General features: G+C 35.2%; 1 protein-coding gene across 1 annotated transcript in view; it reads right to left on the reverse strand.

Moving 5' to 3' along the window:
- Nucleotides 1-21,397, reverse strand: part of LOC106869755 (E3 ubiquitin-protein ligase RNF113A-like) — a 53,915-nt gene that overhangs the window by 12,641 nt on the left and 19,877 nt on the right. Inside the window, exons 4-7 of the mRNA XM_014915621.2 lie at nt 17,795-17,904; nt 9,430-9,536; nt 7,320-7,409; nt 2,980-3,067 (exon numbers count right to left, since the gene is read on the reverse strand). Of these exons, the coding sequence (XP_014771107.2) occupies nt 2,980-3,067; nt 7,320-7,409; nt 9,430-9,536; nt 17,795-17,904 (395 nt within the window). The remainder of the gene's footprint in view (nt 1-2,979; nt 3,068-7,319; nt 7,410-9,429; nt 9,537-17,794; nt 17,905-21,397) is intronic.

Raw genomic sequence — 21,397 nt, forward strand, 5'->3', positions numbered from 1 at the left:
TATCAGGATTGCGGGTCTGAAGTCAGCCTGGAATGTTTTTAATTTAGTCACAGAGTTGGCCTAATACCAAAATGGTATGATATGTTAGGAGCAAAGTTGAAAAAATGTGACACACTGACATTTGCATTTATTATTAGAGATATATTGGGTCATTCTATAAAGAATGCTGTTTTTTTTTATACTTCTTTTATTTTTCCAAATTAAGATAAAGTTCTTTTTTACTCTAAAATATACTCTCTTTCATTTTCTACAATGTTCTTCCATCTATTTAGTAGACTTACAGGGGCCCTCTTCCAAAATTCACTTCTCTGTGACAAAAAATACTCCTCCAGTGTTCTGGCCTCGTCTACAACATTCATATTTTTTCCATCCAAATGATTTTGATAAATGATATTTAGATGGGACAATGTCTGGCAAGTATGGTGGGTGGGGCATCGTTTCCCATTCAAACTGCTCCAGCCTTTGGAATGTCATCCTTGCTGTATGGGGCCGAGCATTATCCTGATGGAAGAACACCTTTCGTCATGAAACCAAGGATGGTCATTTTTCTTCTAGTGCTGACCTAAGCTGCTCAAGCTACTCACAGCAGATCTCTTTTGTTATCGTTTGATTTGCACTTAAAAGTTCAAAGTGGACTAAACCTTTCATATCCCACCAAACAGATAACAACACCTTACATAGGTGAAGACCTTCTTTAGCCTGGGGTGCTGATGTTTCTCCTTTCCCTACCCACTATCTTCGGCACCAGACATTTTTATAGAAGACCCATTTCTCATCACCAGTCACTATTTGGTCCAAAAATGGTTCATTTGATAGATATGACAGTAAAGAAGAGCACACATTCACTGTCTGCATACAATTAGACTTGAAAGGTTTGTGAGGAACCCATTGACCCAATTTGCTGACTTTTCTGATGGCACGCAGGTGTTGATGAATGGTTAAATGACCAAATCCAAGCTTCTCTGCTAGTTCCTCAACAGTTACGATGGATTTTGTTCCACCAGGGTTTGCAGAATGCCTTCATTGAGCTCTACAGATCTTCCAGGACAAAGCTTGTCTTCTAAGCTGTAGTTTCCAGCTCGGAATTTCTGGAACCACCGTTGAAACTAGCTTACACTTATTGCCCAAGCCCCATATACTGCATTAATATTCTTCGCACTTTCCGTTGCATTGTTGCCTTTATTGAACTCATAAAGCAAAATATGCCAAATACGCTCCTTTGTCACTTCCATTATAGCTTTGATAAAATAACTATTAAAATCGAACTGCACTCTTCAAGCACTAAAAATAAACACAAGGTAAAATTACTACCAGCTTTTATAGCAAGTTGATGCAGGTAGTTTATCCCGTCCTCCTCCAACTTTTAGTTCATGTGATTGAAAAAAACCACACTATTTGTGGGATAACTTAATGCATATATACAACAGACTTCTTTCAGTTTCCATCTACCAAATCCACTCACAAGGCTTTGGTTGGCCCAAGGCTACAGTAGAAGACACTAGCCAAGGATGCCATACAGTAGGACTGAACCTGGAACCATGTGGTTACAAAGCAAGCTTTTTATCACATAGCTACGCCTGCACCAATGTGTGTGTGTGTGTGTGTGTGTGTGTTATGCATGTATACTGATGAGGAAACAAATCTTTATTCAGCACAACAATCATTTTGACCCATTCTGCAGTTGTCTCTTAGGGGTAGGATATTGTGCATCTAGTTGTGTTGCATCAATCAGTGCAGGTTGTGTCACTTCAGGTGCTTAGTGTAAAAAAAAAAGATATCCCATGAGATATACTGAATTCTCTCTTGTTGTACATAGGTACACTGACAGAGGTGTACATGTGAGCATGTCAGCCAAACCAACCTCCTAACAAGCAGTCATCTGTGGAATCTGCTACACAGCAGGGTACAAGATGACAGTCTGCCACCAATACCAGCATCTTGATAGTTATAACCACAGTAAATGACAGTCACTTGGTGATATGAGTTTGTGTGAATGTCTATAAATGTGTTCCTGTCAAAGAGTGTATACCCATTCTTCTTAATTTTAACTTTCTTCTCTATGATCTTAATTTATGTTATATAATCAGTCAACTATAGCCAGTCCCATTTGTGGGCTACAGCTCCAAAATTATTCTACCCTGTGTCAGTGGCACATAAAAAGCACCCTTCAAACATTGGGTAGTATGCTGTGCTTGAGAAGACCCATCAAGCCAAGTGAAATCATACTCTTGGCCAATGCTAGTGTAGCGTAACTGGCACCCACGCCAGTGGAACATAGAAAGCACCCTTCAAATGTTGGGCCTCAAGAAAGCGGTGACAAGTGACTGAGACCTTTGGTGATATACTGTGCTTGAGAAGACCTGTCAAGCTAAGTGAGATGTAGTTGTGGTAAATGCTGGTGTTACGCGACTGGCACATAAAAAGCACCCACTACACTTTTGGAGTGGTTGGCATTAGGAAGGGCATCCAGCCATAGAAACTGTACTAAATTAGATTGGAACCTGGTGCAGCTCCCCAGCTTTCAGTCAAACCATCCAACCCATTGCAGCATAGAAAACGGACGTTAAATGATGATGATGATGATGTATCTTCTCAGCAACATCTCACCAAGTAAGTGATTCAAGTTGTCACAAAGATGTCTGTTTATGAACAAAAGTAGGCTCCAAAGCTGAAACAAATGAACAGGTGGTTAAATCTAGTGAGAAAAGCAGTATAACATCACATGATAAAGCCTGAAGATAATGTCAGGTGTACTGTTTGTTCCTCACTATGTCCATATCTAATTATTTACACAGAATTAGAATCTGCCAAAATGAAGCAGGTAAATCTTGTCATCACTACAGTGAGCTTGCATTATGTGCTACACATGAACTGTGATTTAATATAAGTTGGTTAAGCATTTGATTGATTACTGCCATGCCATGCATCTGCTTGTGTAGAAATAGAGCTATTCAACAAAACTAGACTATATTTACTTACTTTGTAACAACTGGATTTACAAATGATTTCCGGCAAATAAAACACTTGAAAGGTAAATCATCTTCATCACTGCTGATTTCATAGTTTTCTTCATGAAATTCAAAATAAAAACAATATTTAAAAAGAAAAGGAAAAATAAATGTCAGTTGTAATTGCTTCAGAACAGATTATTTCACAACAGATTTTGACAAAATGAGTATGTCATAAGTGATATATTTTCCCATGAGAAAGTTGCCATCAAATACGATACAATAATTTTATTCCATTCATATTGTTTAGTCAAAAACAAGTAAAATATAGAGCAATAAGACTTGTCCATTGGCCCAAAGAACTGTTCTTTCAGCAACAGTTAAAGGAAATCAACCTTATATTTCTGATACTGGCCAAATTTTCACCTTTGAGAAATATACAATCGCAACTACATCTCTTCTTTTCTTAACATCTCTTATTTTATGCACCATGCTTACCTCTCACTCCCCAATCCCGTCCTCATGGTCCTGTTCACTGTATTATTGCTATCCGGTAGCCCACCCCACCTCCTCTGTATTCCCAGGTTTTCACCACTGCATTTCTCTCCCTCACTCTCTACACACGCTTCCTTGGCAATGTCCTGCCATTTATATAATTGCCATGATCTCTCTTTTGCTCTTCCATTCTATTTGTATTCTGATTCCCATCCCTTGTGAGTATGCCTGGCACTTTGCCACCATCTCCTTCCTGCTCTCTTGCTGTCTCCCATGCTCTCTCTCTCTCCTTCTGCTCTTCCCTCAGGCTGGGTAACCAAGTATCTCCTTTACAGCAACACACCTGTTTCTGTCCTCATTCTTGATCACTCTCTCTCTCTCTCTCTCTCTGGCCAGGTAACCATGTACCTCCTCTACAGCAAGACACCTGTTTCTGTCTCTCTGTCTCACTCTAACCTTTCATCATCTGAAACAAGATCATCTCCTCCAATGCCATTTCCCCTCTCAAAGAATCTTTATCTCGCAAGTTACTTGGTGACCCTACCAGTACTGATGCCACATAAAAAGCATCCCGTCCACATTGTAAAGTGATTGGCATTTGGAAGGGCATTCAGCTGTAAAAACCTTGCCAAAACTGACCTCGTCTATACTGGTGCCATGCAAAAAGCACTCAGTCCACTCAGCTGGGTGGTTGGTGTTAGGAAGGGCATCCAGCTGTAAAAACCCTGCCAAAACAGACAGAAGTCTGGTGCAGGCTCCTGCCTGCCCAGCTCCGGTCAAACTGTCCAGCATGGAAGACAGACATTAAATGATGATGATGATGAATTATGGCTATTCTAATGCAGAACCCACAGTGTTTGTCAATACCAATTTCACTATAAATGATGGCAACACAAGCAGTGGTCAGCTTTACAAGAGCATGAAAACAATGAAGCCATTCATTAATGCAGATAATTTAGTTATACAGCACTAACAGAAGAGGGAAGGAGCAATAGTATACCATACCTAGACTAAATTCAAATCAGCCATAGTCCTGCTACATAAAATAAAAATTCTTAGTAGAGCTTATATTTTCTACTTATTCTAGATAACTCAGTTCTGAATTAAATTCTAGGTATTCTAGAAAACTCAGTTCCAAATTAAATTTTGATATCAATACCTATTCAGCTATTTTATGAATTTCACATAATATGATTTTAATAGTTTCATGTTTTTATATGATAGCATAAATTTAAAACAATTTTCTCATTCTAACTTCTACATTTCAGTCTAAGTTTTTGGGCTAGTTATTAAGAACTTGCTGGGCTGTCAGATAAATTCATTTTTTCCCCCCATTTATTTTGATCTTTATTTTTCATCAACTATTTTAACAAATCAGTCAATAATATATTCTCTTTCATTGTTCAGAACTTTTTGCCAATTTTCCACTAGTTAGTCAATTGAAGGTAGAAATCACTAGGCCTTGACTTGAAGAATTCATCAAGCCACATTTTCAGCTCCATGTTGTTGATCAAAACACCTTTCAGACTGCTGGACAGTAACTGAAAAAGGTAATAATCTGAAGAAGCTATATTAGAAGATTACAGTGGGTGCAGTAGAACTTCCTAAACATGCTCTTGAATAGTGTTTTGGTCAAATTAGCAGTAGGAGCAGGGCACTGAGGAAGTACACCATGTTGCCACTCATGTCATTTCAGCTTGAATACATCATTGAGCTAGTGCATTTGCTGAATATAAAGCTCTGCGTTGACGGTGTGGTTGTTTTCAAGTATTTCCTGATGGATTAGCTCTTCCCAATCCCACCAAAAGCAAATCATTGTCTTGCATGAGTGCAGCTCTCGCTTGGTTCAAGGTGTCGCTTGATTATTGGGACTCAGCCATTCTCTCCTTTGCAAGCAAACTGGCAAGAATAGAGGATAACTGGAGTTCATCTCTTTATTTAGTATATATGGCACCATCACTGAATCTTTTAACCTTACCTATCATGTGAAGGTAATGTATGAGCCAATTCCTTAGTGGATTGGTGCAATACTCATGGATGAGCTCATTTAATCAATCCTCATTGAACTCTACAGGTTGGCTGGAATACTAAGGTCAAATTTCCTCTCCAACTACGAAAGCAATTTCTGTGCATCTCTTTCAGTAATAATGCCTTCTCATTACATATCACAAATGTCATAATCTTATTTGAAAGCAAAAAGAAGGTGTCAAAAATGCCCATTTTCTTTTCGTATTTAGCACTCCATTACCATGTCTGAAAAGAGGTAAAATTTAATCAAAAATGGTAAACAAAAGTTGTAGAGGAAGAATAGAACTACAAAAAAAAGCTCCATACAACACTATGATAAAAGTATTTTATGTGTTAATTCCAATAATATTGAAAAGAAATGAATGGATTTATGTGACAACCCAATACAATGGGGTACTCAAAAGTAACTAGAAATGTTCTCTGTGGGGCAAACCAGTTGTAATTCAGACTTCTGCTGCTAGAAGTGACTTGATGTAACCCTCAAGCATCAGTCTGCCAACTGGCAGCAGCATCTGAAGTTGTACTGCCATGTGGTACAGCATTGTTTTGTAGTGCTTCTCCCCTGTTTGTCAATGTTTGCAATGGCTGAAATGAAGGAACAGCATGCTTCCAGGAAATTCTATTTTCTACTTGGGCAAATGGCAGCCAAAACAATTGTCATGCTTCAAACAGCTTACAAGGATACTGCCATGAGCAAAACACAAGTTTACAAGTGGTTTTCACGGTTTAGGAGTGGTCACTTGTTGCTTGAAGATCAACCTCATTCAGGATAACTCTTGACTCCTGAACAAATGAAAACATCATAAAAATTCATGAACTGATCTTGGAGGATTGTCACCAAACAATTGACAAGCTTGTTGATATGATTGGTGTATCATGGAACTCCTACCAATGAATTTTGAGAAAGGAGTTAAAAATTAAAAAAGTTGCAGCAAAATTTGTGACTCATTTGCTCACAAAAAATCAAAAGCAGTCACAACTGAATGTGTGTCATGAACTGAAAGAACAGTTAGAAGTTGATAAGAACTTTTTTCAAAGGTAATCACTGGTGATGAAAGCCGGAAACAAAGCAACAATCAAGTCAATGGAAGAGTTCAATGTCACCACACCCCAAAAAAGTGTGTTGAGTGAAGTCCAATGTCAAGACAATGCTGATTTGTTTCATCAATGCAAAAGGAAGTGTCCACACAGAATTTGTTTTTTCCTGGTCAAACTGTTAACCAGACATTTTACTCGAAAGTTCTGAAGCATGAGACACAGTGAGACAAAAACGTCCTGGCCTGTGGCAAAGTGGAGAGTGTTGGATTCATCACGACAATGTGCCTGCGCACACCCCCTTTAGGGTGAGACAGTCTTAACCAAAAATGGCATGACTCTGCTTACCCACCCTCCCTATTCACCTGATCTTGCTCCTAGCAACTTTTTTGTCACCCCAAATGAAGAAAGTCCTTAAAGGAAAACATTTCACAGATGTGGAAAAAATGAAAAATATGATAGAAGCATTAAAAGGCATCACTTTGCAAGAGTTCCAGGACTGCTTTGAACAGTGGAAAACACATCTGGACCAATGCATTGCTTTAAATGAAGAATACTTTGAAGGCGATAAAAGTGTAAACATGTAAAACTAAGTGAATAAAATTAATATTGCGAAATTCCTGTTTCTTTTGGGTACCCCCTCGCATTTACATTCTTAACATTATTCATTCTATCTACCCTCATAAAAATTCCTTTCAATTTTTAACATCTCAATCACTATCTTAGACCAATGTTAACCATCCATTTGGTCTTATCAATCATCCCAGTATTCTGTTTTTACTTATATTTGTATAGAGCATCATATTTACTTACCACCTTCTCCATAAGTACCTTTATCCATTTCTCTTTCCAACTGCCAGCCATGCTTATAGTCCCCACGGTCATGAAGAAATTTACAACTATCTGAAATAAAAAGGGTCGCCAAAAAATATTTTTCTGTAAATGTCATAAACAAGTAGATAAATTTTTTTTAATGATTTTGCAGAATATCATTCTATTACTTTAGTGACATTTACCATGACAAATGAAAATATACAATAAAGTAAGTCAACAATTTGGTGTCAATTACTTATTCTTGTCATTCAACTTATCACTTCACCACCTTAAGAAAACTAAAGTTTTATATTCAGTTATGAAGATAATTATATTTTTCATTCATAATGAATGATATCAAACACAGAGAGGAAAGCTTTCCCACACACGCCCAAGGCATTTTTGTATTTTGCTCTCAGAAGCAGTTTCCATCTGGTGTGACTTAATTTCGATGCAGCGGTACGTGACTGTGCATTTTAAGATATTCTTAATCACATCAGATGGAGGGTTTAGAGCTACCCTTCTCCCATTCCTTTTACAATTTTTCTGGCCATTTTTCAGATCTTCTTATCTATGTGGAAATCTTCCAAATTTCTCACCACAATCGCAAAAGAAACCTTCTTTGCAGAGGAGGTGGTTGTGGCAGCAATGGAAGTGGTAATATTCACATTTCTAAATTTCACTTTGTTAGTATTGTTGTTGCTATTGTTTATATTGTTGTAATAATAATAATAATAATAATAATAATAATAATAATAACATTTTTTTAAATTTTTCTTTCACTTGTTTCAGTCATTTGACAGCAGCCATGCTGGATAACTACCTTTAAGCGGACAAGTCAACCCCAGGACTTATTCTTTGTAAGCCTAGTACTTATTCCATCAGTCTCTTATGCCAAACCGCTAAGTTACGGGAACATAAACATACCAACATCAATTGTCAAGCGGTGGAGGTACAGACACACAAATACATACATACATATATATATATAGATGTATATATATATATATATATGACAGGCTTCTTTCAGTTTCCATCTACCAAATCCACTCACAAGGCTTTGGTCGGCCCGAGGCTATAGTAGAAGACACTTGCCCAAGGTGCCACTCAGTGGGACTGAACCCGGAACCATGTGGTTGGTAAGCAAGCTACTTACCACACAGCCCTCATTACATCCTACCATTATTGCTTCTTTTCATTATTCCTTCAAGTATTGTCACTCCTATTTTACCATTTTATTCTATACTGTCACTCAAATCACAATATTTCTTCTTCATACTCACACTTCTTTTTCTTTCTCATCCAAGTTTATCTTCTGCAATCACTCTTTCTTCTAACCACTTTATTGGTCACATAACTCTGAACAGAGAAGCATGTCATTCAGCAGGGTAGTAGGCTGCTTCATTAATGCTGGTGCCACAATAAAAGATACACAATACATTCCAATAAAGTTGTTGAATGAAAGGAGACAACATAGGAGTGATAAAACTCTTTGTCTAGTCTTGTGAAGGACATGACAACCTCTGTAATGCCAGTGCTACAACATAATGCATCCAGTATACTCTCTAAAATGATTGCTGTTAGGAAGGGTATCAAAGTGTAGAAACCATGCAAAAAAATTTTTAAATATAAGCAAGATGAGCCAGACACCGTCCACTTACCCATCTAAGAGGACAATAACTCTGAATAAGAACTGTAATAACCCATCTGTAATAACCCATGCAGTGTAGAAAGCAGATATAAAGCTATGGCAGTGATGATAAACTCATTCCTCTCTCTCTCTCTCTCTCTCTCTCTCTCTCTCTCTGCCTGTGTGCACACACCACCAAGTTACAGTGTACTTGTGAAAGCTGATCAAGATTAATTATTAACATTAATATATATGCCATATATATAATTTAAAGTAAAAAGAAACTGTTTTTAGATTTTAAAAAATCATTTTATCCTAAAAGTTACATTTACATAAAGTATACCACATAATCAACTCTGTGTTATAATTACAAATAGTACAGTACAAACATTGTTAGAAATACATTATTAAAAATAATTAATATCAGCAACAGAAGCAGAAATAATTATATCCTAAACAATTGCAAAAAGATTTAAATACCTCCAAAACCACAAAAGCCAGTTTCTTTGTAATCTTTACAGATATCAGGTTGATAATCCCACCGAACAGTAGCACGAAGATTGGCAGGTGCTCTGATTGGACCTTTCCTAAAATTTAAAGTGAATAGTTTTCATATTTTGTCATTCTTTGTAACAATGCATGATAGTTACTTAATATTCTTCTAATATAATACCTAATTTCAGCTATTATTTTAACATATTCAGTCCTATCTATAGTTATAAACTATGGTTACAATTTTTTTTTAAATAGTCATAATTTTTAAATGACATCAACTCCCATTAATATATCACTTAAGTTTAATAAATAGATATTTATGTTTACATTAAAAACTTATTCATTCCCCAAATTAATAAGGTTTCCTTTGCTTTTCATTATTTTATGATTTTCTTCTAAGCATCTGCAGAATTTATTATTAATTTTGTAACTAGGTGCATGTGCTAAAATTTTCCATTTAGTTAACTTTATTTCTTTTCAGTTGCCATATTTTTCTTGATAATCCTGTACTATTCATTTTATTTTAGTCCCTAAATGTCGATTCATGATACGCTATTCTGAATTTAACCCAGTCCTCTGTTGACCCAGTATAGAAAAATTTACTCATGTCTTGTGCAGTTATTGTCACTTGGTATATAAAGCTTTTTCTTATGCAACGCCTGTCTAACTTACATCTTTCAGGGTCTCTACAATTACAGTTTTTATTTTGCAAGGAATTTGTAATATTCTCTTTTGTAGATTCATTATAGGTCTGTATAGGTATTTTTATAGCCAACCATATTATTCTTACTATTTTCTTCTATCTTTTTGTTATAAGTTTTACTATCCTTTTCTGGGTTTTTTTTTTTTTTTTCATAGAATTTATCCAGTTTTCTGTTATTTATCGATGATATTATCCTAAATAGGTTTAGAGAAACAGAGAAGCCAAATCTTATATATTTGCCATTAAATATTTTCCATATCTAGTGTTTTTAAAGTTTTTATTTATAATCTACCTAATAGATTTAACAAAATTGGCCTTTAATTGTTTAGCAAAGGGAATTATGGTCCATATAGTTTTGTCTGAGTCTTCCTTATTCCTATATTCATTTTTGTCCCAATATAGTTTTTATTCACACATGGTATGAGTTTTTTCCTAACTATCTTTTTATTACTTGTACTCTCCTCAATTATATTTTTCTTTTTACTTATCTTATTCTTGCTATTCTTATTCTTTATTACAAGGTTAAAATAATTATTATTTATCCAAATGTTATTTTTCAGTTTCCGACCACCTATATTATTAGCATTATTTCTCTCTCCATTGATTGTTTAATTCTAATTTTACAATTATCTTGTTTAACATATTTATTGTTATTATTATTATTATTATTATGAATTTTCATTTTTACATTAAATTATAACCATAGTTTATAACTATACATAGGACTGAATATATTAAAATAACAGCTGAAATTAGGCATTATAATAGAAGAATATTAAGTAAATAAAAATAATATAACAGTCAAATAGCCAGAAAAATGTAATAGAATTTTAACCGATCAAAATTGATTATAACTATGTGCATTTATAAGAACATACTGGATATGAGAAAGTATGTTTATGTATGAAATGCTTATGTATGAAATGCTAATATGTATACAGCCAGATAAACATGAGTATATATGGATTCAGGTGTATATGTTTGCCTGGATGTGAACATATTGCTGTGTTTATATATGTATATCTTTATTATATATATGTAATTTTTCATATTTGTATAAAAAAATTTTGTGTACATGAATAAGTAGGAATATAGGTACTTTCAATAAGTAAAAAGTGTATTTCTACATAGAAAATATATTATATATATTCTATTCTTTTATTCTTTTACTTAGTTCAGTCATTTTACTGTACCCATGCTGGAGCACCACCTTTCGTCAAGCAAATCACCCTCAAGACTTATTCTTTGTAAGCCTAGTACTGATTCTATTGGTCTCTTTTGCCGAACCGCTAAGTTATGAGAACGTAAACACACCAGCATCGGTTGTCAAGCAACGTTGGGGGCGGGGCAAACACAGACACACAAACATACACACACACACACACACACACACACACACACACACACACACACACACACACACACACGAGAGGCTTCTTTCAGTTTCCATTTACCAAATCCACTCACAAGGCTTTGATTAGCCTGAGACTATAGTAGAAGACGCACTACGCAGTAGGACTGAACTCGGAACCATTTGGTTGGTAAGCAAGCTACTTATCACACACTCACTCCTGCACCTATACATATATATAAATTTTAGTATAATATAAATATATGAATTCTATTTTTCAGGGGTTATTTAATATATCCAATTATATAAAGGAAGGTATGAGGAAATAACCAATATTTTAGTATCAAAGTAGTTTAAATTGAGAAACATATATTGAATAAAGTAATCCTCTCTATTTTGATTATGATTTTTGGATATGTAGTATATTAATTTACATTATGTTGATGTTATACATCTATTCCTTATGCTGTATTGCATAACAGAATTATAAACCATATTATGTAAGATAGATGTATATATGTGTATGTATATTTGTTATGGATAGGTGTACACATGCTTCATGTGGTAATATAAAGCATACATATCATTGAGACAGACAGAATACCTAACTCCAAATCCCAGTATGCTTATATACTAAGAAATTACTGCTGATCAATAAGTACATGTGTACATGAGCAAAAAATATGTGAACAAATATGTAGGTATGAGCATGTGTATATATATGTGTATAATATAAAAATATATAACATATGTGGATACATAAGATGAAAAAAATATATATGTATATTGAAATATAAGTATAATAATAATAATAATATATATGTGGGAGTGTATATGTTTGTATGTATATACATGTGTATATATTGATTAAACTAGTATCTTTACTTAGATTTTTATAGATATTTAAGAGTCATATTTAGAACTATGAAATAACAAAATATTCTATAAGAATGTTGTTGTTGTTTGTTCCCTCTCAAGCCATGCCTGGTTCATAAGGGCTGGTTTCCAGGTTTCATTGGCATATAGGTTTCCCACCTGGACAGGACACCAGTGTTATTGTTTTGTGACTTTACCCCTAATTGTAGTGTGATCGTGTATGTGTGTATACATACATACAAATATTTATTTATATTCGCATATAAACTTCTTGATAATTTATTTAGTCTTTGTATTATTTATATACACTCCATTCAAATAAGTATATACAGATATGTGAGTATGTATGTATGTGTGCATGTATATAAACATATGAATGTACATGTATGTGTATGTATATATATACTCATGCCTAATTCATTTGACCGGTTAATGGTTGTCCAACCGTAGCTAAGCCAAGACAGTTTAAAACAATACATGACCAATTGGATGAGGGGACTGAAAAGCAAAAATTACCCCTCCCCACTACCAGCAGGATTCTAACTTCTCCATAAGCAGAAAAATAACAGAGTAACTCATTGCAGGTTTGCAGAAGTCTGGACATTATTGTAACAATTCTCACGAAATATTTTTACATAAATTCCTCCATCACAAACAGGACTGACACGTACATACTCCATAGGTTTCAGATATAAAAAAAATATATATATATAGGCGCAGGAGTGGCTGTGTGGTAAGTAGCTTGCTTACCAACCACACAGTTCCGGGTTCATTCCCACTGCGTGGCACCTTGGGCAATGTCTTCTACTATAGCCTCGGGTCAACCAAAGCCTTGTGAGTGGATTTGGTAGACAGAAACTGAAAGAAGCCTGTCGTATATATGTATATATATATATGTATGTGTGTGTATGTGTTCATGTGTCTGTGTTTGTCCCCCCAACATCACTTGACAACCGATGGTGGTGTGTTTACGTCCCCATAACTTAGCGGTTCAGCAAAAGAGACCAATAGAATAAGTACTAGGCATCCAAAGAATAAGTCCTGGGGCCGATTTTCTCGACTAAAGGTGGTGCTCCAGCATGGCCGCAGTCAAATGACTGAAACAAGTAAAAGAGTAAAAGAGTATATATAGGTCTGGACATTTTGTTGGAAATATAGCAATAGGAATCAAGGCACCATTCCTCCTTTCCAAACGCAACTAATGCCTATGTACCAGGGAACAAACATGTATGTACGGGAATGCTTATGTATACATATGTGTATGTATGTATGTATGTGTGTGTGTGGGTATATATGTGTCCTCCTCATGTATAATAACAATAATAATTGACTCATTGGTGTGCATGTATAGACATTTATGTATGTACATTTAAATGTACATATATGTATTCATGTATTTATGTTTATTTATGTATATCTATATGTTAAACTACGCATATATATGTGAGTCTTTATGATTTTTTATATGTTTATATTTGTATGTTGTAAATTAACTTCATGAACTTTATAAAATCTCTGAAGAGGCCTAGAGAATCATTCATGTACCTCTATTTCATCCATTTCATCTATCAATTACTTCAGCCTACTGGAGTTATATAGATAGAATGAGGCATGTCACCTCTAGACTGAAACAACTGTAAAACATTGTCCCATCTTCAGTCACTAGATGTCCTTTTTAATTACTGATATGACATAATATGTCACATGTGTTTGCATATTGTTTTTATTGTCCTCTTAATTAAAAGATAAACAGGTAAATTGATATAATACAATGTCTGCAAGTTGATGAATACCACATATTCTCCTCCATTTTCTTACTGCTATATAAATTTAGGGTAAAATTTCTTTTTACCCGCAAACAATTATTGCACTTGGAAAAAACACTAGTGTAATAATAATTGAGTATCCTTCCGACACAGTATATTGGATAGATATTATCCCTTAGTGGGTTGGATTCACAACCCCTAACTTTCTTGGATTTTATATATATATATATATATATATATATATATATACTAACAGTATTAGGGAAAAAATTCCAAATTTACAGGGAAAAATTCAATTTAATATATCAAAATTAAATTAAATTTCACAATATATAATATACAAATGTATAATTTAGAGACAAAAACCACAATTATTTAATTGACCCATGAAAATCCACAATCACATATAGAAAAATTTAATATTTTTGAATAGAATTGATTTTCGATTGATTTATTTTGAATTGATTTGATTTTTATTTTATTTTCTATTTGAAAATATGGTTATGAAACACATGCAGTCATTTTTACTATTTTAATATTTACTACTTTGTACTTTTTTGATTTTTATTATAGGTCTTCTTAGTGTATTTACTTATTAAATTTTTCTATGTGTGATTGTGGATTTTCATGGATGAATTAAATAATTGTGGGTTTTTTTCTCTAAATTATATATATATACATATTACATACATATAAGAGGAATGACCTGGGATACAAGCTACAGTAGCATTTACCCTTAATGGTTAGCCGCATTTAGGTGGCAAAGATACTTCACGTTGTTGTGCAGCTACTGTTTATACCTCGTTCAGTAAGAGTTTTAGATGGAAAAATAGGAGTGGAAATGACATTTCAAGCATGGCTTTTTGTTGGAAAGAGGAAGAAGTCTAGAGGGGAGTAAAAGGAGGAAGAAACAGATGGTCTGGAGAAATGTGTTGTTACATGGTTAAAAAATAACTGACCAGAAGTGGAGAGAGAGAGAGAGATAAAGTGGTTTTTGAAGGCAGGAGAGAGCAAAAATGGCCAGTGTGTGTGTTTGTGGAGTGTACATCTGTATATATGTTCTTTGTGTGTGTGTGGGTGTGTGGGTGTGTGTGCATGTGTGTGTAGGTGGTAAGTAGAGTGTCTGTATATTAGGGAGTGCAACATGGGATGATAGTATATGTGTTTATGTTTATATGAGTGTGTATGTAAGAAAGTCAATCTAACAGATTAGTAGCAGTAGGGTTTAGCAGTTGAAGATAGGTAATGTGTTGTGTGTGTGTGTGTGTGTCCCTGTGTGTATGCATGAGTGTATGTGAGTGCATGTGCATGGGTGTGTGTGTGTGTGCATGTATGTGTTCGCGTGTAAGTGTTTGTATATGGGTGTGTGTGGAGTTTTGTATGTGTGTATGCAGTAGAAAAGTTGTGTGGGTGGGGGTGTAAGTTATGTATGTGGGTGTGGGTGGAAGATAAATGGAGAGAGAAAAGGCAGGGAAACAGCTGAGGAAAAAAGAATGAGAGGGAAAAGAAAGTTGGAAGCAGTTACATGAACAAGGGTCAGTAGGATTATGTCCAAACAATGTGTGAGTTTGTAATGTGAAAATGTACTGTTGTAACTGTCAAAGTTTAGTGGTGGTAGTTCCATGGTTCTAAGGCCAAGCCAAAGACAAATGAGGTGTTTGGTAGAGTGGTTGGCTGAGCAGAAGCGATGGGAGACAGGGGTATATTTTTAGAGACAGGGGTATATTTTTAGAGGCAGATATCTGGGGTCTGGAGAAAGGGAAGGATCCAGGACAAGTGGGAGTAGGGAAAGGGGGGAACCACAGACCATAGGTCACATAGGTTTTAGGTGCATCTGGAGGAAAAAGGTGGGTTGGAGAAAACAGGTAAAGTCATGGAACTAGATAGAAGTTGGAAGGTCCATAGGATTTTCCAACAAAGGGGTAGAGTAGAGGGATGGAAAAAGAGGAGAAAGGGGATGCAGTTGGGAGACAGGTGTGGAGGAGAGTGGGCTGAGGTGCAATAAACTTGGTGGCATGGACAAAGGTATCCACAACAAATAAGCAGATGAGCCAAGTACTGAGACTGAGACACACACATATATCAAAAAGAGGCACAGTAAAGTGCAACACACAAACAAAATCAGGCTCGATAGTAGGCTCCACAATCCACTCTAGTATCCAATATAATAAAAACATAGGGCACCAAAGAACAGCTGTCATGTCTAAGGGTGATGTGGATTCAAGTTCCATGGATAGCCTTCAACTTTTTCTATCCAAAACAGTTTTTCAACCCAACATTTACATGCTACTATTCCAACACACGATTATTTCACATTCTCTCAAAAATTTATAAATTCTAATGAGATCAACAAAATACAATTCTTTATGGTAAGAATAAAGTTTCTAAAACAGATAAATTCAAAGGATTGCTTGATCCCATGATAGAATGCCTGTCATGTCTACAGATGTGGGTCTAAGTTCCACAATTGTTATGCTAATAGCTATTGAGCCAGAAGTACATGTCCACAACTGTCCTTCTATCTCTAGACAATAAGCCTTGGCTGGTAGACAACTTCAGTCTTTAATGATGATAATAAGATCAAAAGCTTTACTCATATTAGAGAAATTATTAACAAGCTTCTGTGCTTCTTTGATAGATGCTGCAACAAGTCCAGCATCATCAGCAAACAGGAAGTTACATAGTGTTGCCATTCAGTTAATTGCTTTGGTTTTGAAGTACTGGTGATTGAAGAAGCTGCCACTGATCCAGAATTTGAATTGTATATTGACAAAGAAAAGAGAAAATTGTTTTATTTTAGCTGTAAAATTCTTGATTCAAATTATTATAGAACAAGTCCAATTATACCAAACCTTATTTCATTAGGGACAAGTTGTAACAGATCAGAAATATATGATTCTTGTAAAAAATATTTTATTGTTCCAAAAGTGAAATGAAAAACTTATCTCACTAAGGTCAAATTCTGTTCTGTGTAACCAAATCCAATTAGTAAATCTTAAGCCATAAAGGTTACTGCATACAGAGAGAGAGAGAGAGAGAGAGAGAGAGAGAACTTTTGTGATCAAAGTCACAAAATATCATACCATAAGCCAAGCAAATAATTATTTCATGACAAAGAATAAGTTATCTTATTTCTACTTAATGGAAGCTAACTTTGACTACTCCACATTAATGACTCTACAGCACAAAAATGTCTCAGAAAATTTATCTCCCAACAAAATAAATGCAGCAAAAGAGCAGTAGACTGAAAAAGAAGTCTTTAGAAAGACTTAAGTAGCAAATTAAAAAATATAAAATAGCAACAATAGAAAATATGTTACAACTGAAACCTAACATACTTATGTAAGAACTTTAGGAGACAAAAAGACACTACATGAAGTCCTGACCAAATTGAAAACAATTATAATAGAATATTAAGACATATTGATATTGCAGAATGCAACTGAAATAAAAAGGCAGATAAGGTGTGGGAGAAAATGATTCAGAAAATAAATGTATAATAGAAACAACAATTCTATTATGGCCACATAACAACCAAAGCTAAATGAGAAAAATCTGTTAGTTGAAAAGAAATCTAAGACAAAGATAAAATATAGCTCTAAAAAATGAATAAATTAGATTCTATAGGATAAAATCTCAGATCAAATGACTTACCTCACATTTCCACTTGATGCATTACCCTGAGCAGTATCCTTTTTCTCATAATACTGAGCATAGTTATTTATCCCACGATAGAGCTTGTCATCTTCTTTACCTTTTAATCCCTACAGAATAATAAAAGGAAAACAAGTTCAACATTTAGCATTGTCAGCTCATTCAAACATACATTCATACACATACAAATGTACATTAGTAACTGACTAGAAGAATGAGTACCCAACATCTGAAAGGTGAACAAACAATTGATGACTTTCAAACTTAATGTTTTATGTGATCCCATTTCACTCATAAATCCTGGCTTTAAAAAAATTATGATCACTGTCTGCAGTAAATATTTGGTATAAGAGAAGTAACCTCTTAATCTCCAAATTAAACATAAATGACTGGATAGAACACCACAACAAATTTTTGTGCTTCTAAAGTGTTACTAACTCAGTTTCCACTAAAAGCCTGAGCTATGGGCTTATGTACCAGAGATAAAAAGGAAAGAAGTATGGTTAGAGAAGAGAAAAAAAATACTAAATAAAATCATCCTACAAATGAAGGCAGCCTCTAATCTCACTGAATGGATATATGGCAATGCCACCACAGCATAGTTTAACCTTTTCAATACCAACCCACTTGAGATCACCTCTGGTTCTCTGATACATACTTCTGGTTTTGAAGTGATTTAAATTAACATTTTCCATCAACATTTTGTCTTAATTTATGTCTCAACTAACAAATAATTAATGAAAAAATTATTTTCCTAAATTCTTCATTATTTTCAAAACTAACTAAAACACCTACAGTGTATTTCAACAGAAATATGGTAACAAGAGGGTTGAGCATGTAAATGACAAACTCAATGGAAAGTTTATACAGTTTATACAGAGTATTACTAGGTATCACTATAGTGTGCTGTAGAAGGGTGACAAGCACAGTTTGACCATGCAAAAACACACTTTTTGCTTGATCATTTATATGTTGTTAAAATACATTTTTTATGCAGAAAATTATATTATCTTTTGAGAGTTTTAGATGTGAACTTTCTTCTCATGTAGTTTTGATCAAAACCCAACACTTACCATGCCAGGATTCCTCAATCACCCTGGTATTTCCATAAAATTTGTCCTGTTTTTTTTTTTTTTACTACTGTACAGTAGCCCTCATTTTAGTTCAATGTGCTGGAGCACTTTAACTCAATTTGTGTTGAAACTCATACAGTCATGAAGAGGATTTTTATTCATTTATTTTTGATATAAAAATTGATAGGGGTAGGTCAGGTAATCATTATGAAATAGAAAAGCTAAAATAATATCATTAATTTTCACTTAGAAAAGAACATATCTTCCTCAAGATTTTTTATACCTTAAGAAAGAAATATTTCTCATGCATTCAATACAGTCATTGCCAAAATCTGGCTATGATACACCGAAAAAGCACAAAGTCAATAAAGAGGGTGGCTCTGTAATGCTACTTGTCAAACAGATGTATTCCTGTGTGATGAGAGGTCAAACAGAACATGAATTTAAGGCTTCAAATATCAAGTTTGAGCCATAATTTCAAGAAATAGTCAAACTAATTACTAAGTAAACTTATATTTCTATGAAAAAATGTACAAGATATGTCTTCTAGAGCCTAAAATTAGCACAGAACTGTCACATTGAGAATGTTGTTTATTACCTCCCATTGTTTTAAAGTGTGGAGAGCAATGTCTGGATTTTACCTAGCATATATTCTTGTACATGTAAATTTCATTTTCTTTGATCAAATTTCACCCATAAAAATTATATTGTATAATGAATATTATAATGGAATAATTACTATGAAGCATTGTGTAGAATATATTGTACAAAAGATCGTGGGTAAGGCCAAAGCAATGTGAAGTAAATGCAAGGTAAATCACATTGGCAACATTCGTCAATTTCTTGAAAATGGGGTCATAACCCTGAAATATTGAAGACAAGGTAGGTCTACATTAATTCGCATATTTAGTTTCTTGTGATTTACCTTGCATTTACTTCACACTGTTTTGGCCTTATCCACAATCTTTTATACAATATGAATATTATTTTGTAGACTATTAAAGGCCGATATGATGTTTTTTCTTTTCCAGTTTGGCCTTGGAGAGCAATCTATGACTGGGGAGCTTTCAAGGAAGATGATAAGTTACAGGAGAGGTACACAGTAGAGGTGAGGAACAGGTTCAATGCTCTGGGTGGAGAGGCAGAGGTGAGAGAGATTGGAGGGACTGCGGAGAGTGTGACAAGGAGATACGGGTACTTCACCAAAGCAGTGACAGAAGCAAGTGAGGTCCTGGTTCCAAGGAGAGAGAAAAAGAGGAAGAATATCAGGTCTACAGACCCAAAGTATGTGCAGCGAGAGAACATCTGAAAGCTGCCACAGACCAATTCCTTGCTACGGAGGAGAGGAAGGAGAATGTGGAGGGGATGAAGGAAGAACTCTGTACCGCTTACAGAGAAGAAGCACTGATGGAGAAGATCAGAAGTGTGGAGAGAGCAGTTGATGGGCCTAGGTGTAAAAAGAGCTGGACAATCATCAATGAGATCACAGGGAGGAAGAGATGGAGTTCAAATCAGATCCAGAGAACAGGGACCAAGGATAGGAAGAGTAAATGGCTGGACCATTTAAAGACTCTACTAGGAGAGCCACCTTCCACAACCCAGAACACTGTGGAGATCAGGTGGTTGTTTGAGGAACTGGATACTGAGGCAGGACCCTTCACCAAAGAGGAGCTTCAGAGAGTCAAGAAGATCAAGGAAGGCAAGGCTTATGGAGAAGATGGAGTGGCACCAGAGGTGATGATGAGATGTGATTTTGATGATATCGTCCTGGAGTTCTGAAACCAGGCACTGGAAAAAGGAGTTGCTCCGAATCAGAGGAGGATCAGTAACATCATCCCAGTGCCAAAGAAGGGAGATCTCTCTAACACCAACAACTAAGGGGGATCTCACTGATGTCACTTGTGGAAAAGACCCTCAATAGGATGATTCTTAACAGGATCCAGCCCAAGCTAGACAATAAACTCAGGGACAACCAGGAACAACCACCAATCACATCATAATCCTGAAGAGGATATTAGAAGGAGCTATTGAAAAAAGTCTTCCTGCTGTCATGGTTTTCATTGACTTTAGGAAGGCCTTTGATTCTGTGGACCATCACTGCCTGATGAAGATCATACAAGCTTATGGAATTCCCAAAAAGATACTGGAGCTGATATCACTGCTCTACACCAACACCAGAGCCCAAGTCATTACACCTGATGGGATGACAGAGTTCTTCGATATACTGGCTGGAGTGCTTCAGGGAGATACATTAGCTCCCTACCATTTTATCGTTGTGGTGGACTACTGTGTACACTTTGCATTGGAGAAACACCAGGACTCTGGCTTTACTGTAGTGGCAGCTCAGAGCAGGAGGGTCAAGGCTAAAAAAATATCAGATGCTGAATTTTCTGACATTATAGTTCTGGTGACAAACACAGTGAAGGAGGCAGAGGAGTAGATGCAGGAGGTAGAAATTGTATGCCAAATTATGATGATGTATGTATATATATATATATATATATATATATATATATATATATATATATAT

The sequence above is a fragment of the Octopus bimaculoides genome, chromosome 4 (assembly GCF_001194135.2).
Source record: "Octopus bimaculoides isolate UCB-OBI-ISO-001 chromosome 4, ASM119413v2, whole genome shotgun sequence".
NCBI classification, from domain to species: domain Eukaryota; kingdom Metazoa; phylum Mollusca; class Cephalopoda; order Octopoda; family Octopodidae; genus Octopus; species Octopus bimaculoides.